Source organism: Aspergillus lentulus (assembly GCF_001445615.1).
Source record: "Aspergillus lentulus DNA, contig: Alt16, strain: IFM 54703, whole genome shotgun sequence".
Classification (NCBI taxonomy): Eukaryota; Fungi; Ascomycota; class Eurotiomycetes; order Eurotiales; family Aspergillaceae; genus Aspergillus; species Aspergillus lentulus.
In genome coordinates, this window is record NW_028322113.1 from 2,074,762 (window position 1) to 2,101,581 (window position 26,820).

Here is a 26,820-nt window from a genome sequence, read left to right on the forward strand (position 1 = left end):
AAATTCGATGGGTTCGGTGTAGGTGTAGAAGTTCTGTCTATAGTAGAAGACACTGTTGTAAGAGATGATGGGTAGCTTGCTGTTTGTGTAGGGCAGAATATGAGCCGGGGCTCGCTAGCGGCCTGGACTGATGCGATACCGGTCAAGGCAAAGCAGTTTTTTGGCTAGGGCTTGGTAGACCCATTGTGGGCTGTATTGGCTTGGGACATTATCAGATGGAAATTGGAAGGCTGGAAGCCTACTATGTACTCTTGGGGGCCAACAACTCGATTGCCTGATATGGGCTAGCGAAAGAAGACTTAGCAGGTATGTATTCACCAGCGGCCAACATACTAAGTGAACCCACCTCCTATAAATCATGGCTTTTGGTTTCTGAGAGCTGAGGAATTTGCGCATAGCTCTCCAAACGTATAGTTTCGTCTTTGCCAGAATACTATACTGGACAGGAGAGCTCCATTCATACAACTCACCTCTCCAAAGAGCACCCTTTTTAATCACACCATTATAAGAAGACAAGAGTCTCCTACAATCTCATGTTCTTTTAGAGATGCTGTCCCCATTGCTAGTTCTTCCAGCAATTTTGACTCTCGCCGATGCCCGTTCTGTTCTGAACCGCTCGGCCTTTACCCCGATCCGATGGTCGAATTGCACATTTCCCTCGCCAGGGTTCGACTGTGGAACTCTTGACGTACCAATTGACTGGGATGACCCTTACGGCGAGAAGGTCCAACTTGGAATGCTACGTCATAAAGCATCCAACCCGGCGCAAAGAGTTGGCAGTCTATTATTCAATCCCGGCGGACCAGGTGATAATGCGACTCAATATGTGGCAGCCGGCAGCAAACTATTTGGCCAAGACATTGCCAATCGGTTTGACATCGTTGGTCTCGATCCTCGAGGTGTCGGCCTTAGTTCTCCTATCCGATGTGATCCGGAAATCTACAACCAGCGGGTTGCTTACTGGCCGTCAAACCAGACTGAGCTTGATGCATTGGTCCAAAAATTTCAGAGATTTGGAGAGAGTTGTCTTAATATGACTGGATCATTGGTGAAGCACATGGATTCTATCAGCGTCGCCAAAGATATGGAAGCGATCCGCCAGGGGCTAGGCGACGAAAAGCTGAACTACATTGGGCTATCATACGGAACGTTGATAGGACAAACTTACGCGGAACTCTTTCCTCAGAACATCCGGGCAATGGCTTTTGATGGCAACATGGATCACAGCACCGATCCTATCTCGTACCTTACGGTCAAGTCATTAACCTATGAGAGTGGGCTGGTCCGGTTTGCTGAGTGGTGTAGTCAAAGCACGACTTGTCCATTGAACGGAACCTCAGACTACATTCTGCGAGTATTTGACGATCTGGTTGAACAAGGAAACAAGAAGCCTATCCCTGCACCTTCATGTAAGGCCAGCGGATGTCGCGAAAGCGTGACTGGCTCCGAAATCCAGTATAATATGAACTCACAACTATTTGTCAAATCTGGTCTATTCGGAACATGGGCGAAACTTGGTCAGCATCTCCTCGACGCCAAAGAGGGGGATGCCTCGGGACTCTCCACCCCACTTGCCACGAGCTCAGAGTCGGATGCTTTCCAGGGCACTGTGATCAGCTGTTCCGACTGGTACCACCCCGAAGCTTCTCTTGTGGATCTCAAGTACAAAAACAATCTCGCCAGTGCCATGTGGCCGCATGTCGGCACCGGCAACTACGGACTAAACCGTTGCATCGGATGGCCTTTCCCGCAGGTCAACAGAGAACACAGAGCTATGATTCATGGGACGCCTCGCATTCTCCTGGTTAACTCACAATATGATCCATCAACCTCGTACGTCTGGGCAAACGGGCTGAAGGAGCAGATCAGCAACAGCACACTTCTCACACGAAAGGGTGACGGCCACACATCATACTTGTTGTTCGGTGAGACATGGAAGCTTGTGAACGCCTACATAGCCAACTTGACAATCCCCGCCGACAATACTATTGTCAACAGCTAATCGCTTTGGGACATAGCGGTTTTATTCAGAATAGATCTTGTATCTGCTAGGAAATTTATCCAGCTAAGCTTAGTAGAACGGTTTGAGGTCACCTTTTGAGTCTGCGCGGTTTCAATGATATCTCCGAACTACTTCACTTTTTGCCGTAAAGTACCTTAGTCGCAACTCTTTTATATGCTTCGGCTTCCGACTATGTTTATTGAATTAGCGGATCTTTTGAAAGATGATACAGAGCGCAAGTACTCAGCCCCTGCAGTCGATACGCTCAATGAAGGTACCCACCCCCTTCTCCGTTACCTGCACTGTATAAAGAAGGGCAACTCCTCTCCAAACATGCCACAGCCTGTCATCCGTCGGAGAATAGTTCCTGCTCCTTCCCCTAACAGGTAATTCCAAAGTCCTGTAAGGTCTTGGGCCTAGCACCACATATCCAGCTCGAAAAAAAAGGTCTTGATTCCCATCACATTCTAGTTCAGGTCATGACTTGCCTTGGGGAATCATCTCTCTGCCTCGCCCCTGGAGTCCGAGGGACCGAATGGTAACCTTGCAGAATTAGCCGGTGAGAATTAACCGGTAATTATCTAGGTGGATAAGGAAGTCTTAAAGAATTTGTCTATCCTGGGAGTAATAGTGAAAGCGTCTTAGCGACTTATAATTAAGTATCTCTATGTAGTGCCCTTCAATGTTCTCTCAGCATCCTTAGAGATAATATAACTAAGACCAGACTAGATGGTTATGATGACAACAAAATATCTATGGAATAAGTTAGCACACGCGGGGGAGGGAGGGAGGACTCAAGAACATTCAGCTGCAGAATAGTGGGCTTCAGGGGGGTCGGGGGCGAAGAGGGTGAAGGTAAAGCAGCAGGAGCTAGATCACAAATCAAATTCATTCAACAACTAAGAATTTAAAAAACATACAACAGCCGGGATTCGCTGGTGGTCACCCACCCAACTACTAACCGGCCGGCGTGTGGCTTAAGTACGGCTGAGCGGACGGGAAGCCCTGTTTTCCACACCCTATGGTCGTATGTGGTAGAATGATGGCATCCGCTGTTGAAATGCGCCCGGTATGTATCATGGGTTGAGGCGTGGAGGGCAATAAGGGCCTGGCGGTGGGGCCTGGTGGTGAATGGCACCCTATTGCTTATTATTCCAGAACCCTGAGCCGCGATGTACGCAAAGCCCAAGCCCAAGCCCCAGTTGCGCCAGCCCTCGCAGAAGTCTGTTCGTCCGGATGCCAGCATGTACCTGAAGGATCAAAGAGAATGAAAGGGCATACAGATGTTCCAGCAACCCACGGGTTGATTGGCATTCTGCAGCCGGCAGTACGCGCGTTGCACTAGGGTTGTACAACTGGCCGGCGGCAGCTTGTACACGGAGCGAGATACTGGCCGCAGGTGGGCCCGGAAGGTGGGTTGAGCACGCTCAACTCGGCGGCTGGCGCATTGGATTGCCTGGCCCTGTAGTGCCGTCGCCGTGACCCCTGGAACTAGATATGTCAGGGCGACACGCGATACACGAAAATGTAGAAACCGGGCAGGGCGTGTGGCGGCTGCATGACGCCGTTGAAGGTCAGGACCATGACGAAGAGTAGGGTTGCAATTGTGCCACCGGTTTCTGCTTCGGGCAATGCGGCAATTGTCTTTGAAGAGAACGTCGAGGCGAAGATGTAGAATTGTACGAAAAACAGTAACATGGGCCCCTGCCATTGGGACCACTGGCTCGCCCCGCAGGTCGGTTGATAGTATACAGGGCCAGACGATGATACCGGCGAAAATCTGGCAGGGTATGTTGACGGATAAGATATCCTTAATGGTCGAACTGATTACTCGCAAGGCCCAAGAACTGAATCGTTGAGTTCGGGACCATCAAGCGTGTCCTTGCGTTCAATGCCCCAGGTCAGCGACTGCAGAATCCCGTCGGTCCATGCTTGGGAGAGCTCGGCGGATTGCGAGCCAGCTCTGCGCTCTGCTCTAGCGGCATATGCCCAGTCACAGTGCTTTCACCTCGCTGCCGCGACTGGTCTTGTTGTTGGTTTCTTGCCCGGAATCCTGTATAGTCTGATCGGCAGATTCTGGCTGGATAGGACATCAGGTTCCTCTAACATGAATGTGCAGTCTCCAAGATATGTTCTAGGCTTCTTGTGAGTATAAACATAGGAGAGTCTAGCGTTGCTGGGTAGAATGAGAACACAATCAGTGAGAAACTGTCTCGGTTGGAATAGGTGCAGAGAGTAGATAAATGAGGCATTGAACTTTAAAAGCATCCTTAGTGACATACTATGGGAAATGATAATATACCACAGCCACGAGCATACATTTGGCTTTTTAGTTCATAGCCATCTACCAGATAATCCGCATGCTGATTGTAAAGTCAAGGTGGAAGAGCTTCAACCAAATAGCAGAGGCACTGCGCAATTTCGATACTAAGGAAAACCATGAAAATATAAGGAACCTGGAAATAGAGTAGGTGATGAAAGAACTGAGAGATGACTATGCTAAGGGGAACATTTATCAACAGCTACGCTTCCAAAAAAGGTTATGGTTTTCATTTTGCGGAGCAAAGCGAAGCGTGTCCTATATTCTACATGTTTGTCCTTCCAGTGATGTTATTATCCCATGATATCATCCAAAGGACAGGCTGCCAGCATGTCCATATTGTTTTGCACAAGATCCCAAAGCGATACGTCGGCCAAGTTTAAAGGTCGATAGCCATTCTCAGATCTGCAGAGAAGAGCATTGAATTTCGAATAGCGACCTTCATATGAGAAATCTCCCCAAGCGAGTACAGCAAGGTTGGGAAGACCATCATTACTGAAGGCCCACATTGCGAATTCAAAGATATCGTCAGGTCCATACGGTGGGTCTATTTGGATTTTAGCCTTCATGTTTCAGTGATATCTTGAAAATCTGGGACAAACTTACCATCACCATATCTGTAATTAAATACCGGCGCAGATGACCAGTTGCGCTGCTCATAGCTGGACAGTTTCTCCAGGACCACTCCACTCGCCCTTATATGTAACAGCTTGCATGATGGTCTGGGCTGCATTTTTCGTAATTGACTGGCCTTGTGTCTCAGTCAGCAGTTATGCGAGTGTCGATATCCACAGTCAGTACATACTAATTCTCCAGGTGGTGTGGAAGATCCATAACAGGTCAATTGTCTTTCTTGCAGTACCTGTTCCAAACGAGAAGGCAAAGGTATACCTCCGTCGATGAGGTCTTGGCCACCTCGGTCCACTAAATGGTGCATGACAAAGCGCGTAAGATAACAACAACAACTGGAGATTGCACTTGTGAGAGCTGCCCAATCGAAGGGTTCGGGGAGCATGAGATAGAGTTTCTCTAATTTGGGAACTTGTTGAATAAACTTGCAGATTGTCTCCGTGATACGCATGTAATCATCCCTTTGAAGACGACCGAGGTCGAGAGCAAGTTCGAAGGACTTTAGCTTCATTGATCTCTCAGTGCTAAGTACCAGCTGCAGCCAGTCAACTGAGCCTGGGCAATTCCGTAGTTTTAAGGTGTTTAAGTTCTTGAAATTGAAAGAACAGAGCATTTCGGCTCCAGCATCATTAAATGAGACGGCCGACAGGTGAAGATGTTCGAGAGTTTGAAAAACAATCCTTTTGTCCCCAGGTTGGGCATTCAGCACTTTTCGGGCGAAGAAGTTGTCGGGTACTCTTCCTGTGCTATGCCGGCGAAATCCGTCGGTCCAAATCCCTTCTGCTCGATCCCAATTCACAAGATCTAGTGTAAGTGAAATAATTTGGTGGCCATGGACTCTAATGCAGTCTTTGACAGTTTCGAAATCGGTATACCTGTTCAGGCCCTTCCAGACAAGTGTTCTCAAACCTTTGAACTGAACAAGGTCCACTAAGTACTGCGAGCTCGTGCCTGTACTACATTCACCATCCGTGATAAGTGAAATGGATTGAATGTTTTTCTGGTTCCTGAGAGGAGAAAGCTCAGTACCAGACAGTAGGGCTTTTGGAATACATGTTCCAAGCTCCCACCTATGTCTGAGTAAGTCGTTGGCCAAAGCGACGAACGCTGTACTAACCGGAAACTTCGTAACTGATCATCGCAGAACTGCAAGGAATCTAAAGCATGAATCAACTTGAAGAAAGGGCCAGTGTGGTTGTCCTGTGCAATTTTTTAGTCATATGAATATCAGAAAATAAGTGAAAATCAACATCACTCCGCTTACCTCCGCTATCTTCGCGTCTGTATACTTGTCATCCGTACCGTCATCGTCTGTATCTTTAAAGAATAAATCGCCCTCGTCGTCCATGAGTTCAGTGAGTTCTTGGCCGTTGCCGTCGCGGTGTACGCAGCGCGAGTCTACCCGTTCATGTATCGGAATGCTCAGGCCGAATTCTTGTGTATACTCCATGTATCTCCTGGGTATTGCCTCCACCGTCTTAGCTAACTGCTCTAATGACATCTCTGTGGCAGATAGGACAATAGACCGATAGAGATGGGGGATAGCGCAATCTCGAAGGCTAGTGCAGACTTCGCAGAGCTGTTTCAGATCCCTACGGCCAGCAATCTTAAGGATAAGCATACAAGGCAGAGTTTCAGCAGATAACGGACTCACTTGGCCGACTACCATATCCAAAAGCTCTGAAGGAAGCGCGTCCAGCATGTTTACAGTTGTCTCCCGCACCCACCCTTTTGAGGCGGAAATGCTAGGCGTAGAAAGCGAATGTGTTAGCAACAAAAGATGGAGATTATTATGAATAATGTATGTTCGGAAACTGCCTATTCCTCTTAACTCTATATTCGCGCGAGTGATGTTGTCAACCAAACATGTTTGAGGCTTTGAGCGGATTGCTTACTTCGGATGAGGTTGCGCCGTGGACATCCCCGCTTGGCAAAACCTTGGCATGGTCCCCACCGTTACCTTATGTGGTTTTACTGTAAGTGGTTATGTTCCCAAACACTGGGCCACCTCTCCACAACCGCTTTTTCTTCATTAAGAGCCAAACCAGGTTCGTTTTAGCTCATTACAACACCTCAAAAGTGGGATAACATCGACCGCATGGATCACTAGTAGTTTGATATAACAATGTATCTGAACATCAATCAAGTGCTTAGATGATATTATATGGTTACTATTCACCGGATAACTCATCACAGGTGTTCATAATCCGGGTTGCTGTCGGCTGGTTGTATCAAAGACACTCAACCGCCTTATATCCAGAACCTCTTAGGCCGGATGGTCGCTATTCAGCAACGGCTGTTGCAATTCATTGTTGAGAGCATCTGTGATTGTCTATCCTGCAATCAAAACTCACTCATCCTTCTCCACAGTCTTCGCATGCTTGGAGCAATGCTTGATAATCCAAGGATGCTGGCGGACATTCTCCAGAGAAATTCTCTTGTCCGCATCGAGAATAAGAAGCTTAAATGCTGTTAGTGTTGCACTGTTGCCTATGGGAGAGAAACAGTCATCTTACCTTTCTGATAAGGTCCTTTGCTTCAGGGCTAACGAAAGCAGGGATTGTCATATCTCCCCTCGCTATCCTTCTTTGAGTCATAACAGGTGTATCTTCAAAAGGAGCTCTTCCAACCAAGAATTCATACATTAGAACCCCTAGGGACCATAAGTCAACATTCTGATCATAGGGCTTATCACACTTCCTCGGATCGACCATCTCTGGGGGCAAGTAGTCCAATGTCCCACATTTCGTAAGCCTGCGGCCACTCGGCGCGTGGACACTCCAGCCAAAATCCGACATCTTTAGCTCTCCATGCATACCAACGAGGATATTTTCAGGCTTAATATCCCGGTGAATGACATGCTTGCGGTGTAAGTACTGCAAAGCGTTCGCCATTTGCGCAATATACTGTGCAGCCTTCCACTCAGGAAAACGGTCCTCTTTTTGCAAATGTTTGTATAGCTCACCCTTGCCGGCATACTCTAGTATTAAAATTATTCGTTTGCTGTCGTGAAAGTGACCGAAGAGCCGAAGAATATTGGGATGTCGCAGGTTACTCTGGATCTCAATTTCACGGGCCACCTGTTTTTCTACCCTTCCCTGCTGGATTTCCTTCTTGTGAAGGACCTTCAAAGCACAAACAAACCCGGTGTCGCGTTCTCGAGCAAGGTATACTCGCCCAAACTTTCCCTTGCCCAGTGCACGACCAACTTCGAACATGCCCAGATGAAACACTTTGGGCTGCGGTTGCTTAGCAAGCCGGACGGTGTGCTGTTCCCACTTGACAGCGGCATTCGGCGCTTGCGATAGAACAGAGAGAGGGTGCCGAAGTTGTGAAAGTGATTGTCTGCCTTTTATTTGGGCTGCATGGAATTGGGTAGGGCCTTGAACTGTGGCTTGTGATTTGACATCAGTAGCCGCAAGCTCATCTTCTTCATCGACAGCTTCATCCGATTCTTGAGACACAACAACAGAGAGAGGGTGTCTAGTCTTCGAAGAAGTCTGTTGTACTCTTGCTGGTGTTGTTTGGAGGAGATTGGTGACCGTGGTTTTGTGAAGAGCAGTCTCGGAGTTCTTTAGTTGCTTGCTTCTGTTCGACAGATGTGTAGTGGAAGTCGCAACCTAATCTCTGTCGTTAATTGTCTCCAAAAACTAGCTATAGGGCTGTTTACAATATACATACTTTGGCCTTTTGCTGCGGTTTAGAGGCATCGTGGTTATCGTTCTCATCAGCGATGGCCATATGCCTGAACCGAGCCTCGAGCACCACAGCATCCATAGCAGAATATCTTACCGTGGCGCTGCTTCCATATGTGGCAGAATAAATCGACAATTAAGGCCTATACATAGAGATTGTGGTGTTGTGAGAACAACGCTGGGGGAATTGGTAGAAAAAAGGTATACCAGCAGGTAGGTGAGAAGGATCATTTGTGTCATTTGTCGTGCAAGCACTGAATAACGCTGTCAGAAGCAGCTTGATGTTGTCACGGCAACTGGCTGAAAGTAAGGTATCTCATGTGCTCGCCCTGCCGCAGATTGTTTTGATTTGCTACCCCGCAGATCCACGCAGTTCCCAATAGAAAAACAAAAGATATGGGCCTTCGGAAGAATGATGCGCAGCCTCTTCATAAAAAATATAATGAACTAAATGTTCAAGGCATTAAAGGCTTATATCAATCTCTCAGTCATGGGTCTTTTCTCTTAGTCGGATCGGCGCGGTTAACCCTATATGGTTGGCCGGCTATGCTAATAGTAGCCCTTCCATGGCTCATTCAGGTGCTAAATGGTACTAGATTACGGGGTATGGTTGTATGGATTAACCCATATGCTGTCCCAGCCAATCATAACTAATAGCTGCGTGGGTGCTGCAATGATCGCTCACCGAAGAAATAATAACCTATTCACATCCATAGTGTCCGCTGATATGAGGGCTTGGCTCCGCTCAACGTAATTTGGGGCTCCCCAAACCCTCTACTAGCTTCATATACCCAATGACCTCAGTGCTCTGCCTGGTCTATTTCCTCTGTTTGTACGGCTCTGAATTGCCCAAGTGCCCCGTTCATAGCATAAATTTGGCTGCTTGGATCGCAAGCTCCGGCGTAGTCACGATTGCTTTCAGGTTCCGTTCTTATCCGGGACCTCCACTGCGCCTCCTGAACATTTCCTTGCTTGCGGGGCGTAACTATGACGGAGTTGCGGAAGTGTTTGGGGGCGATATTGCAGCCTAAGGCAAGCGTTGTAGAGGGGCTCCGACTGGATAGAGTATCAGGCGTACAGCGATAAAGAATCAGAGGGTACAAAACCAGATCAGTTCACATATAAGAGTCCAAGGACGAAATCTTCTTCCTTGGCATGCATGCATGCAGAATTGTAGAGTAGCCACAGTGGTAATTAGGAGCAGAGGAGTAGGGTAAATTGAGTCATCTAATCACCACTGCTTCTAATTTCCATTACCAGCTCCATTGTCACTGCATCCTTTCTGCATAGGTATTGTAAATAAGTACTCTATACTTATTCTGATAACAGATACATTAGCATGAAGGGAGAGAATGATTCCGCCATAGTACAAGATGGTTAGCGAGACTTGATACCTGAGGTGTCCACCAGATAGGTACCTGCAATAAGCTCCTCCAATAAGAATACTCAGGTCTATCTCCGCCCAGGAATCCCCACCATAAAAATCAAACAAAGCAAACACAGACAAAAAAAAGACAAAAGGAAAAGAAAAATGGTCGAGGCCGCATCGACATTGAAGAAAAAAGAAAGAAGAATATACGCCATTGCAATTACACGAGTCCGACCCGTTCCTACTCCTTCGTACATGAATAAAACAAAAACATAGATCATCAATCATGAGCAATTTGCAAAAAGCTCCTTTTGTCAAGGAGCTCGCCTCCAGCGGTATGTGCATGGAAATACTGAACGCTGTATAGCTTCACTTTACCAGTCCGAACACCTTAACTAACAAGCCCTCTATCCAAACAGACAGGCGCACACGCGACAAGGCAACCGAATCCCTGACCCTCTTCCTCCGCTCCAGAACCGATCTCACCCTCCTCGACCTCCTCAAGCTCTGGAAAGGCCTCTTCTTCTGTACGTTCTTTCCCGCCCAACCCAGACTCCAGGAACTATTCAGCCGACTAACCATCTGCCAATCGCACAGGCTTCTACCACTCCGACCGTCCCCTCACACAACAAGCCCTAGCCCGCAACCTCTCCTACACGCTGGTCCCGACTCTCCCGCGGGAAACACTCCACCGCTTCCTGCGCGCATTCTGGATCACCATTGGCAGGGACTTCCACTCGCTGGACCGCCTACGACTCGATAAATATCTCTACCTGATCCGCTGCTACGTAGGCGTCGCATTTGAGATCTTCCTCAAGGGGAACAAGCAGCAGCAGTCCGCACACACCAACGGCGCCAGCAAAAAGCGCAAGCGCGAACAAGAGGCCGCAGCGGGGAAGAAGAAGCGCTCGAAAGCAGACAAGGAGGACGATGCCCGTGCTGAAGATGATGCGGAAAAGGGACAGGATGGCGAGAGCGACTGGGCCGAGCTCGAGTCGTATATCACTATCATCGAGGAAGGGCCTCTGTGTCCGCTCAATTTCGACCCGGATCAGCCCCCTGCCGATGAGAAGAACCCGAACTACGTGCCTATGCCCCATGGCCCGGATGGGCTCCGCTACCACCTGCTGGATATTTGGATTGATGAGATAGAAAAGGTGCTTGAGTTCGAGGAAGGGGAGGCACAAGATGGGTCTTCGCGGAAAGTCAAGGGTCAGGTTCCCATGGATCTCCTACTACGCCCTATTGAGAAGCTGCGCAAGGAGAGCCCCTTCAAGCCTGTGAGAACAAGAGCGGCAGAAACCTTAAACGACGACCGATTGGTTCTGTGGGGATTCAAGACTAGGGAAGTTGAGGAGGAGGATGACGATGATAGTGAGCAGGAATGGGGTGGTTTCGCCGACGACTAAGCTCTCGGCCGGTGAAAGACAAAATTCATTTTTTTCGCATTTCTCTCCGGCGCATGGTAGTGATGGTTTTGCATGTCCATTTAACCTTGCTTGGAGCAAGCCGTCTTGTCGACTCTTGCTATCTAAATCAATCTTTGTACAACCAAAATCCATCAGTTCCTGGTCTGACCTAGCCCATTATGTATACATGGCAATGACCGCTGCCCGCAAGCCTTGCTGCCATGTCACCTGCCGTAAATCCGCATCACAACAAAAGAGGGGAAAAGAAAAATTATATAAGTCTTGCGCGAGGGTATCATTTTGTGGTACAGAGACCGGCGAATAACAATACGTGTACGAGCAAATGAATGAGGGAAGATGGCATCGACCATAAAACTCGTAATCATGGCCGAGGGCCCTCGGCCTCGTAAAGGTGTCCGGACTTCGACAACACCGTACCTAGACCACGATGAACTTCGACTTGGAACGGCTCAAAAGGTACACGTTCACCATCGACACTGATGTAACCCTCTTTCTCCCGGGGAGTGAGTCGATATGCCGAAGCCTTACGAATCTTAACATCCGGCATATCAAAAAAGCCTCCCTCAGGAATCTCTGTCATCATTTTCAGCGATGTGAGGCGGCTGATGGTTCCATCAATGGTGACAACATCAATCAGACCGTCATTGGGCAGAGAGGCCGGAAAGAAGTTCGTGTCTGCGGACATAATGGCCATATTGCCCGCGTAGAAATTGCCCATGTTCTCACCCGGGACGACTTCCCAGTCGTGCGGGAGCTCGTCCAAGACCGTGCCGTACTTCAAGTCGGGGAGCCCTCCCGATCCGGCGACGGTGTCTTCAGACGGGGGGCGGGGAGGTTCTCCGGCCGCGTACTTTCTGTAATGCTCCTTTATCGCGTTCTTGTCATCGATCTCCACTTTCACCGCTAGGTCACATGGCCACACTGTGCGCTGCATGAGACGGACCAAGAAACCGTAGGTGAAGCGGTGGGCACCCATCCACCGGATATTATCGGTTCCTAAGTCAGATTCTGCGATGATACCAAAAGATTGCGACAGGAACGACAGGGTTCGGGTTTTGCCCTGCGTGACGGAGACCAGATCCATGGGAGTCCTTACTCCTTTGACAATTGCCAGCGTAGCAACGGAGACACTACCTGTCCCGCAAAGGTTCCAAGCCATGGCGTTCCCGGAACCACCAGGTATCATGGCGACAGCGAGCTTAGATAGCGCCTCACGAGCATTAGGCTTCTTGGCCAGACCATTGAAGACCTCGTATGGCAATCCATCACCGGAGCAGCATACAATTGCATCGTATGCGTTTATGTCAATCTGTTCCGCTATCTCGGTTGCGTGTCCCCCATGCGTTGTCTCTTCTACTTCCACTACACAATGCGCAGCAGCAAGGAGCGGCGCCGCGTATTGGTGATACAGTCGCGAGGCGATACCCTTCCCACCAAACGGGTTGATCAGGACCTTGAATCTCTTATAGCGCTTGGCATTACCGTATGCCAGATCAAGTAATCTGGCCGTGAATGCTTCGGCGTTTGCTTTGTCTTCGTCCGCAATGGTGTATTGCAAGGCACCAACGGTAACATCGTGCTTGGTTACAGGGTCCGCATACGTGATAGTCAGACCTGCTGAGGAGACTTCTGCATGAAGGATGTTGTACAATGCGATAGATCGAGTTTCTTCGGTCTCTGTATTATCCACTCACATTAGCCATGGTCCTAATTAGATCGGACGATTAATTTGCCTTGAAATATGCCTGATTCAGATCGCAAGAGCAGCAAGTGCCTATTGATATCCGAGACACACGATAAAAGTCGAAGAGATAGAAAAGCGAAGTAATGGAGAAACCTACTCGACTTTGACAGTAATCCGCAGCAGCTGCGGTCCGGTTTTCGCGTGGAGCGATCGTCTGTAGAAGTACGAGAAGCTGGTTAGAATACGCAATGTGCAACCATGACCTGCAAGCATGGATTGTCAGACACTGCTCACCAGCAATAACAAGCGCATCGCTACCCAAAGTCAAGGTAATTGACTGTCCAACTGTCAACTTCGAGTCGGGTTGGAGTAACTGAGATTGGGAATCCGGCTGATCCGCATTGAACGAAGGGCGAGTAGCGCCGTCGGGAGAAGCCATTATTACCTGCGAAAGCAAGTAACCATTCCAAAAAAGAATATAGAAACGGCCAAAAGACAAGACAATAGTGATAATCAATAATGATAGTCAATATAAAAATGAAAAAGGCAAGAACTTCTTGGAGGATGTTGGAGAGTGAGGTAGAGTCAGCTTTGACCTAGGTACTTATTATTTCTTAGTAGTTATGGAGAGAAAGAGGTTAGTCCCAATATATTGGAGATCTCAGAGTGGATTAGTTTCTCCACCTCAGGAACAGCTTCCTTGGATGTTGTTCATCGTGCCTAATCAGGCCAAGTAGCTTCCGAAAGGCGGAAACTAATAGCCAGGAAAATGTCTCGCCTAGTAACAGTCAATTTAAGTGTCCTACTTCTACAGCCAATTGATGATGACACGTAGAGATTTCCATGACTGACACAAGCTACCGAGGACAAAATCTCTCGGTCGAGTGTGTAGTCGGTGGTTTGAAGTTGATGAACTATGATTGTCTCCACTGACCCTTATCAACCGAGATGCCACGCTATTATTGGCGTTATCGGTTAGTTGCTCAGTTGTCCGTGCTCATTCTTGCCCAGTGACATCCTGACTGAAGGACCACTAAGGAATTGGGAAAAGTTCTTTTGTTGTTCCATCTGAATAGACCATTCTCTAATCAGGTACAATAAGGAAAGAAATAAAAGTGGCATATAGTCAACAGATTCGTCCATAGGAAGAGAAAAAAAAAGAGTAATCAAGAGCCATGTAATACGGGTGACTATAATCATAGGGTAACAATTAATCAAACGCTGACACCAAGAAGTCATACTGTCTCTCTTCATGCCGTTGAAGCCTTCAGGCCCTTCAGCGACCCTAGGCTCAAAGCAAGACCTTGGGAACGGCTTCTTATGCGTACGAAACCTGTAATCGGACCATCTTCGCCCTCCTTCTCAATGCTCAGGTTTGCAAGTGCGTCCTCACCTGCATACAAATTCCAAGATCAGTGTTTGTCAACCCAAAAAAGAAGGATAGGATAACAATCGGGTACCCACCAAATACGCTTCGGGCATACAAATTGGCGCTCAGGAACCGGCAATCTCCCTTGAGTGAAGCTTCTGGAGTCAAGCAGGCCATGTTGGTGCTCTCCATGAGTTGTTTGAGGAACTCGCGAAGGCTCTTCGCCTTGGAGTTGATGTTGACCTTGTTCTCCCACTCGAACTCGGTCCACATCGTCCGGAATTGAGTCTCGGTGCAGTGAGCGGGCTGGATGTAATCCATGATATCTGCATGGATATCATTAAGAATGACAACATGGGTTTCCGTCGAGCTTGCTCCATCATATACAATGTTGCCGAAGATGACACCCGTATCTGTGGATGACACCTTGACTGTAGCCTGTACATTCAAAAAGTCACGAGGTCCAAGGTTGTGCGTGGTTGGTCGCTCAACAACCTTCAGATCACCAAGAGTGGCAAATTCAACAGACAGGTTTTGCAAGGTCTCAAGAGTCTGGTTGACAAGGAGCACATCGAGAACGATGTCAAATTGATGGACGGTGACATAAGCCTCGGCGTAAACTGGATCTGAGAAGCCGGTAAGCTGCACAACTCGGCTCAACTTCGAGGCCACAGTCTCCACAGTCGAATCGCCGCCAGTAGCCCTGGCCAGGTCAAGTTCCATTTCTTCTGCACCCTCGAGACCAGACTTCTTGGTGAACTGCCGGATGGGAATCGCATCGTCAACCTGAACAGCAGTCTTGGCCTTCTCAACAGCTTCTTTGGCAGCACGCTTCTTATCTTCCACCTGTACCATATCACGGAATGCTTTACGTGTGTCTTCCAGGAAGGTAGTCTCCAACTCCTTTCTTTGAGAAAACTCACTGAGAGAGCGCACGCAGCACATGATACGATCAATAGAATCTTCGTCAATGGGAGCCTTGACAAACTGAGACTGTCCAACGCGGATAATAGAGATCATGATCAACATCGCTTCAGCGCGCAGTGCGTTTGTCCGAGCGACGTCCTGCGAGACTTCCGAGTGGCGCATTACAAGTTTCGTTAACGTCGAGGAGAGAACGGTAGCTAGGTAGTAGTCACCCTCGAGAATCAACTGACGAAGAGGAGGCTTCTGAGCAGCCTTGACTGCCTCAAGTCTGGCGGCAGCAGCGGACTCGCTAGTCAAAGCACTCTCAGTCGCATACGTGCCATCGGCCAGCACCTTTCGAGAACCAGTCGGAGCTGAAGGCTTGGTATGACCGTTGATTTGCTCTTTGAGTGCAGTCTCATCGGGCACCTCGTCAAGAAGCCGCTGTTCAGAAGCCAAAATGGGGATCTCGCCGAGGCTTGACCGGATCCGCTTCCAGGCCTCACGGATGTCTTTCTCCTCCAGGGAATACTCTCCGACAACCCACAGTACACCACGGTAGACCTTTCCAGCACGAACTTCGCTCAAAGTAGAAACGAGGCGGTCGACGATAGAAGCACGAAGTTTAGGGAATTTCTCCACAACTTCCTTCACAAATGAGATCACATCGACGGCTGAGTTATTGTTGAAGTCCGCAATGAAATCCATCAGGAGGTCGACGACGCTAGCAGCGATCTCGGAGAACTTGATAGCACAATGGTGTATCGACTGGATCAGGAGCTGACGATATTCGCTGTTCTGTGCACGTTGTCAGTATTCGATCCTTGCCGCAGATCAAAGTATATCCATACCTTCTCGTACTGCTCATCTACCGTCTTGCCTAGTTCCTTCTTCAGCAGCATGACGACCTCTTCAACATTCTTGCTCGAGACCATTTCCAAGGCGATACCGAGAGCTTTGCGCCGAACGTCAATGTCAGGGCTGGAGAGAACACGAAGAATTTCCATGGTAAGATCATCCAAGACGCCCTCATTGCGACTTCTAAGCTGGTCGACTCTGTCGAGTACAATAAGCTTGACATTGTTGTCGGCTTCTTTGATGCAGAGCTCAATCAATTTGCTTGCCGCAGCTTTTACGGCCACTGGGTTACTGGTAAGAGCCGTGAGCGACGTTGCCGCTTCGTATACCACTGTACTTGTCGACGCCTCTAGTAGATCAAAGATCAGGCGCAAGTATTTTCCCTTTTATTTATTAGCGTCGCGTATGATGCATGGTTGACAACCGACCCACCTTGTTCTGAGTGTTCTGCACCGCATCCTTCCTGATGAACTCTAGCTCCGCCAGCTGAAGTAGCTCATCTGTATTGGGGATGCTGTCAAAAGTTGTGGCCAGGTATTCAAGAGCCTTCTGGTGGCTGATGGACATCAGAGCAGCGAACGCATTGCGCTTGCAAGTACTATCAGTCTCTGACTCGAGGAATGTTTGAATGAGCTCTGGCGCGTCTGGGATTAGAGACTCAGAGTGTTGGAAAATGGAAGCCACGGCCCAAACTGCATTTTTTCTCACATATGCGTGGCGATGTTCGAGGCATGAGCGTGCGGACGAGAGGAGGGGTTCGATGAGCTCCGGTTCACGGAGTTTACATAGAAAGCGGAGAGTGTTGCCTCGAATGTATTCGTTGGGATGTTGAAGGTCATTGCGAATACCATTGCTGCGCAAAAATGGAATGATTAGACTGGTAGGAGAGCCAAAAGCGTGCGAGTCTGTATCCTTACCACACTAAGATCATCTCCTGCTTGAGTTTGCCATTGGCGTCGTGCTTCGGGCAGATTTCGTAGTAGAAGTAGAGTAACTTCTTGAGAGGCTTGCTCTTCGACGGCATAACAAAGCGAATGATGTGCATGAGGAGTTGGGACATCGGGTCGCCATTCAGCATGATTGTGATGATCCGCTTCATTGTTTCCACCTTCGTCTCATCATTGCCCTTCTCTAGTTGCAATTTCAGCTCCTGTACAGTTGGTTGATCAGCAGTATTGTCCAAATGGACCAAGCTGTAAGCATTTTCCAGAAATGACGCCATGGTGCCTGGGATTCGAGAGGCAGACGGCCGTAATGGGGGGTGGGAGGATAAGGAGGGAGGAGAGCTTTGGAGTTGATTAGTACAAGTTGTCGTTTTAGCATTCGAGGGGGACGGGGGAAAATACCAAGGTCACTCTCCCGCAAACACGTAAGTAGGATAGTAGATGTTATTTGACTTAATTAAGCTCCCCTCACCTGCCTTGCATTCATCAGTGCAATTGTTTGGCAATCCGGGGCTTGAGTATCAACTTGTCCATTTGCGCGGCGGAGCAAGCTGTCCGGACTGTGTGGATGACTAAGCTCCGCCCGGGCCAACCTGTAAACTAAGGCAGTCAAGGTACAAGGCCGTCTTCGACCGATGCGATCTTGCTTTCAAAACGTCAGTCCCGAATATTTGCTCTTGAAACGTTCCGAAGATGTCGAACCAGAACGAACCATTTTATCTCCGATACTAGTAAGGCAGACCATTGCTCTGTAGCCCAGATTTCCTCAGCTGCTGACAGCCCCGCAGCTCAGGTCACTCTGGGCGGTTTGGGCATGAGTTTCTAGGTCAGTATGCACCATGAAAGTCATCCTCGTTCTCTCACAATGACTAACGGCTTGTAGAATTCGATTTTCGAACCCTTGGCGATGGCCGAAGTGCCGCGGTTCGGTATGCGAACAACTCAAATTATCGCAATGACTCCCTGATCCGCAAAGAAAGTGAGTGCTAGAATTCATGGTTGGGTGCTGAGGATTACGTGCTCACTGATGGATTTACAGTGTGCGTGAGCTCGGCGATGATTCAGGAGGTCAAGCGCATTATCAAAGAGAGCGAGATCATGAAGTATGGGAGTTACCTTGGCAGTGACATGCAAGGAATCGTGGTCTTTGCTAATACAGCTTAGGGAGGACGATTCGAAATGGCCACAGAAGAACAAGGATGGGCGGCAAGAGCTCGAGATCAGACTTGGAAACGAACATATCTCCTTTGAGGTGCGCTGAATTCCCGATACGGTGGTCCAAGCAAAAGTATAGCCAAGTGCTAACGTCTTTCGATTGCGCAGACCGCGAAGATCGGTTCGTTAGTAGATGTGACCGAGTCTGCAGACCCCGAAGGTCTCCGAGTTTTCTACTACCTCGTTCAGGATTTGAAAGCACTCATCTTTTCTCTCATCTCCCTCCATTTCAAGGTAATTTCAAAAGATTTTTCGACCCTCCAGACACTCTACTTACCCTTTCGTTCCTTCTGCAGATTAAGCCTATCTAAGTCATGATACGGATATGTGGTGAAGTTTGTCTTTGGGAATCGACATGGGCGTTTTCTTCGAGAATGGAATGGGTTTACTATTATGATGAATCTCAAAATGATCTAGCCGCGGTGACGAGACTATACACATCCGTGGCAATCTACAGACGTAGAAGAATAAAATAAATACCCAGCTTAATACTATTACAACAATGGTCACCTCAATGAGGCTAGTCTTTTAGGCATGAAGTTTGATCTACTTTATAGTTCGAAAATGAATAGCAAGCACTGCCCAAAAGTGAGCGCATGCCATCTCATCCCAAAAGGCCTGGCCAGATGTTCCGGCCTCAGGCGCCAATTCGCCTCCCCCGCGCCCGCATGATCAGACTATCCCTTTCAGGCAGTGCGTCTTCCCGCTCAGACACCCTTCTGCGCTGCACCTTAAAAAGTAATCTTCCGTCTTCCATTCAACCCTGAATTCTCTTTTCCTCTCTTGGCTGTTGCTGCTATTGTGGTTGTCGTGTTCCTGCTTCTTCTTCTAATCGTTCTTCTATACCCTGTGTGGGGGCCCTGCAAGCTGATTAGATCCGATGTCATCCCGTCCTTAATTAGCCTCAATGCCGACACCGAGTGACAACACATCTCCTCTGAATGTTGCATCAATCACCGAGGACATATCTACTCATACGACCTGCCCACCTGAGGTTGAGCGATTGTCCTCTTGGAGAGACTCTCCGGAGCCCTCTGCCACGGAGAGCGATGTCCCCGACAATGCCTCGTCACCTTCCATTCGATCAGCGCACACCCTCTTGACAGCCCAACCTGATGGAACCATCAATCAGTCCAACACAGATGTCTCAGGAGTTGCATCGGGTCATAGCGCTCCCAAAAAAGGCATGATGGGATCCGATGACGAACTTGCATTGGGCAGGTTGAGCCCGGCGAGGGGAACAGCAAGCTCCGCAAAGCCATCGTCGACTGTTGCATCGCCATCCACTGCTTCACTCTTAAGTTATGAATTTTCTAATGTTCGGGTTAGTGAGCCAGTCTCTTGCGCCGATATCACTGCTTTACTGACACTGACAACAGCTTCTTCCTAATTACACCTCTTCTTATCTTCGCCCTGGAAGCAAATTCACTGGTACACAACAGTCGGACCGTCAAGTGTACAACGTCGACGTAGAGATCAAACATGTCGATATGGCTGAATCTTACCTCTGCGGCTATCTTCGTATACAAGGTCCGTGGATTATCCCGTATGTAAAACATTATAGCTAACCTTCTCTTGCACCTGTAGGTCTCACCGAGGATCACCCTACTCTGACAACGTTCTTCGAAGGAGAAATTATTGGAACCAAACACACTTTCAAGACCAGAAATGAAGCGTGGGGTGCAACGGAGAAGACCGACATGCACCATTGGGCCAGATTTCCTGCCTGGCGGCCTCTTGCCAAACAGGCGAAGAAGCCTGATTTCACCTACTGGAACTTCGCAGAGCGTGAACACATATTCATGCGATGGAAAGAGTACTTTCTCGTTCCTGATCATCGGGTGAGAACGATCTCAGGCGCAAGCTTCGAGGGCTTCTATTACATATGCTTCAACCAGATTGAAGGAAGCGTGACCGGCATTTACTTTCATGCGAAGAGTGAGAAGTACGTATCGGTCAAACAGCTAACCAGTCTTGGATCTTGAGTACTAACGCATCTTCGATTCTCTGCAGGTACCAGCAGCTTGAACTGAAACATGTTGAAGATCATGGTTGCACTCCCGCAATGGAGTTCCGTTGATTCTCTTGATACCCGCCAACCCTTGCGTTGGTTTGTTCTGATGCTTGCAGACTGCCAGGGCCTCGCACCTGGCTCTTCTATCTACCTTTCAGCCCTAACTCTTCCTTCTTCTTCTCTCTTGTGTCGTTGTCTATATTTATTTCGGTTTACTGGTCACGATCACGCTATCTCCTTTCTTCAACGGCCCTGAGATCCACGTTACCTCTACCGTTCCTTGACCGTCTACGATTCCTCTCATGATGTCTTTCCATTTGGCGCAACTTGGTTCACATGGTCTTTTTCGATTCTACTTTGACGTCTTGTGTATCTCATCATCTTGTCCTGTACTGCGGTTCGCGGTCATCCAGCTGTAAGTTTGAACAGCTGTCCCTGATGAACCTCTCATATTCTCTCTCATGTCTGCCCACTTCATCTCCGATTTCCTGGGAACTCATGAATGCAATTCCTTTTTTAGCCTAAAGCAGCTATTGAAGACTACGTGCCTGTCGCACATTCGGTATCAGTAATCTCCCCAAGGTCATCACATGCTTGAACTTGTTCAATATCGGTACATCACATAATGACTACGGTCAATGCAAGCATGAAAAGATGCTGAAATAGCTAGTACTGCTTAGATACATCCGGATAACTAGCTGACATGCACAGCGCCTTGGCTAACAGCTCCAACATACACAATAGGGCAGAAGAGCCAATCTTAAAGTGCTTCAAACAAAGGGAAACAACGTAGCAAGTTGGGGGTATCACGGGCAATCTCTTTGCTGAAACTTGTGCGAGCCAGAACTTCTCGAGCGGAGGAAGAGAAACGAGGAGGAGAAAGATAAGATGTGAAGTGTGGAAAGTGAGCTGGAGCTTCCGTGAAAAAGTCTGAAAAGAAATTGAAACCGAAAGATGATAATGGCAATAAAAGATTGGACAGGTGGTTTACATGTATGCAGAATTTTGGCGGCTGCATGAATTGGAGCTGCTGATGCTGCTACTACCGCCGTCACTGCTCGGGGTCTGGGGCTCAACGACGACCTGTTGCCGAATTGAGACGATCCATTCGTGCTGTAGCAGTTCCGCGGCTGTGGGTCTCTTCAAAGGATCGCATTCGAAACAACGGCGGAGGAAATCAATGCCCAGTTCGCTGAGTTGATCGGTTGAAGGTAGCTGTGGCTGATTCCCCTGAGCAATGTTGTACATGATTGCCCACTCGTTGTCTAGCGTAGACCAAGGTCGGCGACCTGTGGCCATCTCCAGGATCACGCACCCTAATGACCAGATGTCGACCGCTCCCTGGCGGTGGATTAACCTTGAAGTATCGCCGCGAATCACTTCGGGAGACATGTACATTGGTGTTCCGGTCATCGTCTTTTGGTTCTTGCCCCGCTGATGCGCCATTTGGGAGTCTTTGGGGACGAGAGCAGCATCCTTGTGATTAGGTCCGGTAAAGGCATCCATCGGAACTACGGTCTTGCCCTGGCGCGCAATGATTTTGGCAGCACCAAAATCAACATACTTGATGATGCCGTTATGGTCGAGAAGGATGTTCTCGGGTTTGATGTCGCGGTGGACAATGCCGGCTTGGTGTAGATATGCCAATCCTTCGAGAAGCTGTAGAGCATAGACCATGATGACTGTCTCATCTTCCACACGACCATGCTCAAGCAAACTGGCTAGAGATCCGCCAGAGCAATATTCCATGAAGATATAGACTTTGTCTCGATGCACCTCGATACCATGGTAAGAGACAATGTTAGGGTGATCAAGGACCTCCAATACCCCCATTTCGTCCCGGATCTGTTGGGCAATCTTCGGAATAAGTTGAGGGTCTTGAAGGCGAATTTCCTTGACCGCCATGAGATAGTTGCTGTCGAGATTGATGGCAGCATATACAGATCCGAAAGTACCACCTCCGATGTATTGACCTTGCTGCCATCTGAGTGTAACGTTAGTCGCAGAGGACGAGAGGACCGCAAGAGATCGGTCAGCCTCGTTGGACCCTTCAAGTACTCTTCCGAGGGCCTGGCGCTTGGCATCTTCTTCCACTCGTTTGTCTTCGATGTCATGCAAGCGAGCTAAACGCTGCTCGCGAACAAGTTTTGCAGCTTCTGCGTCTGTGAGGATTCGGCCAGCTCCAATTTTTCGGGCTCCCGCGCGCTCCTCCATGCGCTGCTTCTCCGCTTGTGCTGCAAGAGACGAACGGGCACCCATGATATCGAAGTGAGAAATCAGCAACGACATGCATCCGGCCACTTTTGACCTCAACTGACTGAACTGGGAATCGTCCATTGATAGAAGGTGTCTGCTGGAGGTGATGGCCATCGCGGATTCAAGGGCAGCTACGGCCCATTTAAATGTCTTTCGGTCAGCGGCATCGCAGTCATCGCAAATGAACGAAACCCATTCCAGTGATAGTTCGACAAGTCTAGCGCTATTCATAGCACGTCGGTTAGGGTCGACATAGTTTGAAGAACGCTTGCCAAACTCTGTTGCGAAAGCATAGCAGGATTGGATAAGCTCCGTGTTCTCTATGCCTCTCGATTTCAATTGATCTTTGATGATCGCAACACTGTCCATAATAGTCATAGAAAGCTTGAATGAGATTTTCTTAATCTTGTTCAGCTCCACGTTGACTCGTCCGAGGTTCGCCCGTTGTTCAATAGCCATATCCAGCTGCATGCCCGTTAACTGGACCAGCTCATGCCGAGCATTGGCGAGTCGTTGCTGCGTTCCTTCAACTACAAGACGACATTTGCCAAGTCTGACATCCGTGGGCTGTTCCAGGAAATCAACCTGCATCTCCTTACCGGCCCAGGACAGGGGCTTTTCAGGGCGGATAACCAGAATATAAGGTGCGTGGGCGGAGTCCTTAGGTACATCTTCTTCTCGAAACGAGGTCGCAAGGATCGCTTGGATGTCTGTAGGTCTGTTCCACAGTGCATGATGCGCGAAGAGGTAGACACCTTTCTGGCCGACAGAGGCGTTTGACTTCACCAGAAAATGATCTGAAATAAGCAGCGCTTCGAAGAAGTCGTACGCGATATCAGCCGAGATATTGTATTCAGTAGCGTTTTCAAACAGTTGACGCAGAAAGCGGGAGAATCGATAAAGCTTCCGTTGTCTGATTCTGGTGGAGTCGAGCACACTTTTGTATCTCTTATCCATATCGATCGGGTCTTCGTTTGGACGTGCCGTCAACTCACGCTCAAAGTGGATCATTAGGCGTTGAAGTGACTTGGCTGTCAGAGCACTAGAATGCTTATTAGCAATCGCGTACACTTAAAGATAGAAAGAAAACTCATACCTGAATTGTTCAGCGACCTCGATGTCACCACCTTCGAGCTGGCGACCGATGTCGTTCGAAAACTCCCAGTCCTGCTCCAGGATTTCGGCTTCCTTGAATGTATTCTTATTCACGTTCAATTTCCAATTCAAAAGGCGAAAGTAGTATTTCAAGGCATCCAATACCACCGAGTCGAAGTTTTCATCAATGCAAGGTGGTAAATCCCATCCGGGCTCAGGCCTTGATATATCTACATAGCGTTGTTTGATGTCAACAGCGACTTTCATCAGTATCTGAAACTGCGAGATCATCTGATCGACGAGGATCGGTGATTGTTGAGCAGGGTCCTTCATGTTCTTGGCGTAAGATAAGCGGACGCGAATGATTTCTTGGATGAGGCGTGAGGGGAAATTGATTAGTGTGAGAAGCTCTTCGATGTATGGAGGTAGATGTCTTTGGGCAAATGAGCCCGCGTTTTCAATCAGCGTAGTCTTCGCTTTCTTGATCACTTCGCCAATGCCGTTGAGCATATTGTGATCTCCTTGTAGGGTCTTGAGACCGTCTTCCTTCATAATGCGATCAAGGAATGAGGATCCGTCCGAGAGATCGCTGTTGACGGATTTGACCTTGGGTTTGCTGAAATCAAGCTCATCATTGCCTACCCACTTCTGCAGAATGGCCAGTTCGGTGTTGATGAGGGCGATAGTGTTGTGCCATGCAAAGACGGCCTCGCGGCTTGAACAGTATTCCTCCGATGCCACTCGAGGGTTTGCAGCTTCGAATTCTTTATGTGTAGAGTACAGCATCTCGCATTCCTCGATCTTTTGAACAATGTCCTCGACCTGCTTGATAGGCGACTTGCCAATCTCAGTCTCACCCTTGATCTTAAAATTAATGATATCTTCTATGATCGGCCCAAGACCAGCTCTAGCTTCCTCAATGAGCTTTCGTTGTAAGGCAACACTTCGGCCGCATGTTTTAGCTCGGACCCCCAACCAGATCGCATTGTTCTGAGCCGCGGACCTTTTTGTCTCCGCTGAGCCAAGCAGCCTTTGTTTCTCCTGTTTGACAACATCTCCTCTTAAGACAGAGGCCAACATAGAATGCCACTCGAGTCTTTCTTGATTCTTGGGGTTCTTGAGTTCCTCGAGCGTCGGTTGGTTATCGTCCGGGAGGAACAGCTGGATGTCAGGATCATATGCGTCATCTTCGAACGGAGCCTCCGACGATGGCGAAGGCTCCTCCAAGTCCGAGTCACCAGGTGTCAAACCCATGTTCTGGGCATCATCGAAATGGTTATACCACGCCTGTGGATTTGCCCGAATGCGTTGGACATACGCCTTTTCTTGGGCCCGGTATTGCGCGTTAGGATCACGTCGGGAACTTCTCCTAGCCGATGAGGACCTTTGGCGGTCGCTCTGGAGGCTAATGTATTGAGGTGGACGGCGCTGGGGAGCGTATGTGTTGGACGGGGTCCTAGCAGGGCCAGACGGGCGTTGCGGTCGCAAATCTCGATCGGTTAGAGGGAGGCCGTCGACAGGCGGGACTTTGTCGAGAGCAGCGCCTGCACCGACGCTGGAACCACGAGGGCGTAGACCTGGTGTGCTGGCCCAGGCTGGCAAGCCGGTAGCGTGCGACGGAGGAGGTGACGAAGCGATAGTGGTGACTGGCGGAGCTTGCTCGAAGATCTCTGGAAAGGTAGAATTGGCCCTCATTGCATACGGCTGCTGTAGAAGCTCGTCGGATGACCCTGAGCTGTCCGAGTCATTATTGGGAATATCGGGATTCTCCATGACTCGAAATTCACGATCCTGAGGCGACTCCATCTTGCATGGCTTTTTAGGAGTTTTGGTCCTGTTGGATGGTGAATGAGGAGAAGCGGGAGCTCCAAGCCCGAAACTCGATAGGGGTGTGGCGGTGCATTCCGGGGTTTCATTCGTAGTAGCCAATTGCCTAAGGCCGCCACACGGCTACACGGCTGTCGGCCTACCAGCGCCATTTTCTTCTACCAGAGTGGATGAACTGGACAGTTATCACAGCCAGGTTTTAATAATTTTCATTGTCTTGATCGTAGTTGCTTGAGTTGTGTAGGTAATTTTCAGCCAAATTTAGCTGACTCGTGGCAGCGTACGACGAACGGCGAATCATACAGAATTGAGCCTGTTCTTCTTGGGTAACAATGTTTATCTCGGAATGATTCCAAGGTTTCCCCTCGTCATTCAGTGGAAGAAAGTCGATATCAAAATAGATAGCTCTTTGACACATTAGATACCAACCTATCTTCACCATAGATGCTTGGAGGGTCGCTGATTTTATGTACTTTGAATGACATACAGTGTATGGCCTCTGGCACCACTTTGTTGTGACAGAACAGTACCTGCGCGGTCCTACAATTTGGGAGCTCTTTGACCTCTATAGATCCACTCGCGAATTACTATAAGATTGTGACTACAATATGAGAGAGACATTCCAATCAGCTCGTGGGCTTAGAAGTAACACCGGTGAAGTTCGAAAGGGATCGAAAGGGACAGACTATGTGCTCATTGAATATACATCATAGGTGATAGCATATGTGATCCTAGGCTGGACAGATTTGAATCTCTTACTTCTCTCTGCCGATCCTAGAATTCAGGCACAGACAAATTTGCAGTTCAATGATCAGCGACTATCAAGAAATATGCCTGCTGAGTACGTGATGATGACCAAGAATAGCAATTTATGCATAAAATGAGTAAATCTAAGGGATATACGGAGTACTTGATGCTGATCAGTGGGACTCGATGTTCCCAAGTTGGAGCGTGCGGATCTACATGGAAGCCCGCTTTGTCACATCTGAGTCTGGAATTCTGGATGCGTATCAAAGTCTTGATTATCTAGGCCTGGTGGAGCTTCAGAAGTACCACAGCCTTATGGAGAAACAGGGTAGACAAATGCGGAGAATCTGATGTCAGTTTCCATCGAGTAGGCTCTAGCCCAAGAAATATGTATTTGGAAGCACTCAGTAGCCATCTCCTGGCGAACCGGCACTTGCATGTTACATAGCTGACTAGCAG

At 48.7% G+C, this 26,820-nt stretch overlaps 6 protein-coding genes and 1 non-coding gene across 7 annotated transcripts, besides 12 other annotated features; 4 read left to right on the top strand and 3 right to left on the bottom strand.

Moving 5' to 3' along the window:
- Nucleotides 1–547: 547 nt before the first annotated feature.
- Nucleotides 548–2,002, top strand: ALT_8153 (alpha/beta hydrolase; the record flags this gene model as incomplete). Its single annotated transcript, XM_089600375.1, has 1 exon — nt 548–2,002. The coding sequence occupies one exon, from the start codon at nt 548–550 to the stop codon at nt 2,000–2,002; it is 1,455 nt and encodes a 484-aa protein (XP_089455268.1).
- Nucleotides 2,003–2,796: 794 nt separating this feature from the next.
- Nucleotides 2,797–2,872: a sequence feature (Protein overlapping with rRNA (ALT_8154, GAQ10833.1) was converted to a misc_feature.).
- A 43-nt stretch (nt 2,873–2,915) lies between these two features.
- ALT_r094 lies at nt 2,916–3,031 on the bottom strand. The gene has a single exon (XR_016293774.1). It is a non-coding gene; the product is annotated as an 8S ribosomal RNA (ribosomal RNA).
- Nucleotides 2,923–3,226: a sequence feature (Protein overlapping with rRNA (ALT_8154, GAQ10833.1) was converted to a misc_feature.).
- Nucleotides 3,227–3,283: 57 nt separating this feature from the next.
- Nucleotides 3,284–3,487: a sequence feature (Protein overlapping with rRNA (ALT_8154, GAQ10833.1) was converted to a misc_feature.).
- Nucleotides 3,488–3,537: 50 nt separating this feature from the next.
- Nucleotides 3,538–3,782: a sequence feature (Protein overlapping with rRNA (ALT_8154, GAQ10833.1) was converted to a misc_feature.).
- Nucleotides 3,783–3,833: 51 nt separating this feature from the next.
- Nucleotides 3,834–3,977: a sequence feature (Protein overlapping with rRNA (ALT_8154, GAQ10833.1) was converted to a misc_feature.).
- A 2,092-nt stretch (nt 3,978–6,069) lies between these two features.
- Nucleotides 6,070–6,152: a sequence feature (Protein overlapping with rRNA (ALT_8154, GAQ10833.1) was converted to a misc_feature.).
- A 64-nt stretch (nt 6,153–6,216) lies between these two features.
- Nucleotides 6,217–6,558: a sequence feature (Protein overlapping with rRNA (ALT_8154, GAQ10833.1) was converted to a misc_feature.).
- Nucleotides 6,559–6,606: 48 nt separating this feature from the next.
- Nucleotides 6,607–6,697: a sequence feature (Protein overlapping with rRNA (ALT_8154, GAQ10833.1) was converted to a misc_feature.).
- A 609-nt stretch (nt 6,698–7,306) lies between these two features.
- Nucleotides 7,307–7,413: a sequence feature (Protein overlapping with rRNA (ALT_8154, GAQ10833.1) was converted to a misc_feature.).
- Nucleotides 7,414–7,468: 55 nt separating this feature from the next.
- Nucleotides 7,469–8,572: a sequence feature (Protein overlapping with rRNA (ALT_8154, GAQ10833.1) was converted to a misc_feature.).
- A 61-nt stretch (nt 8,573–8,633) lies between these two features.
- Nucleotides 8,634–8,697: a sequence feature (Protein overlapping with rRNA (ALT_8154, GAQ10833.1) was converted to a misc_feature.).
- A 47-nt stretch (nt 8,698–8,744) lies between these two features.
- Nucleotides 8,745–8,761: a sequence feature (Protein overlapping with rRNA (ALT_8154, GAQ10833.1) was converted to a misc_feature.).
- Nucleotides 8,762–10,302: 1,541 nt separating this feature from the next.
- Nucleotides 10,303–11,425, top strand: ALT_8155 (ribosomal RNA processing 1 family protein; the record flags this gene model as incomplete). Its single annotated transcript, XM_033564579.2, has 3 exons — nt 10,303–10,351; nt 10,436–10,543; nt 10,614–11,425. The coding sequence occupies 3 exons, from the start codon at nt 10,303–10,305 to the stop codon at nt 11,423–11,425; spliced, it is 969 nt and encodes a 322-aa protein (XP_033420470.1).
- Nucleotides 11,426–11,807: 382 nt separating this feature from the next.
- On the bottom strand, nt 11,808–17,485 carry ALT_8156 (coatomer subunit beta; the record flags this gene model as incomplete). The annotated part of the gene is made up of 7 exons (XM_033564581.2): nt 11,808–13,123; nt 13,425–13,575; nt 14,459–14,523; nt 14,595–16,203; nt 16,257–16,646; nt 16,696–17,116; nt 17,181–17,485. 7 exons carry the CDS (start codon nt 17,483–17,485, stop codon nt 11,808–11,810), a joined length of 4,257 nt encoding a protein of 1,418 aa, XP_033420472.2.
- Nucleotides 17,486–17,900: 415 nt separating this feature from the next.
- On the top strand, nt 17,901–18,733 carry ALT_8157 (mago nashi family protein; the record flags this gene model as incomplete). The annotated part of the gene is made up of 7 exons (XM_033564582.2): nt 17,901–17,938; nt 17,996–18,033; nt 18,091–18,186; nt 18,247–18,310; nt 18,372–18,459; nt 18,531–18,656; nt 18,719–18,733. The coding sequence occupies 7 exons, from the start codon at nt 17,901–17,903 to the stop codon at nt 18,731–18,733; spliced, it is 465 nt and encodes a 154-aa protein (XP_033420473.1).
- Nucleotides 18,734–19,329: 596 nt separating this feature from the next.
- On the top strand, nt 19,330–20,502 carry ALT_8158 (GID4/VID24 family protein; the record flags this gene model as incomplete). The annotated part of the gene is made up of 4 exons (XM_033564583.2): nt 19,330–19,746; nt 19,802–19,952; nt 20,010–20,367; nt 20,436–20,502. The coding sequence occupies 4 exons, from the start codon at nt 19,330–19,332 to the stop codon at nt 20,500–20,502; spliced, it is 993 nt and encodes a 330-aa protein (XP_033420474.1).
- A 921-nt stretch (nt 20,503–21,423) lies between these two features.
- On the bottom strand, nt 21,424–25,593 carry sskB (mitogen-activated protein kinase kinase kinase; the record flags this gene model as incomplete). The annotated part of the gene is made up of 2 exons (XM_033564584.2): nt 21,424–23,734; nt 23,789–25,593. 2 exons carry the CDS (start codon nt 25,591–25,593, stop codon nt 21,424–21,426), a joined length of 4,116 nt encoding a protein of 1,371 aa, XP_033420475.1.
- Between the last annotated feature and the right edge of the window lie 1,227 nt (nt 25,594–26,820).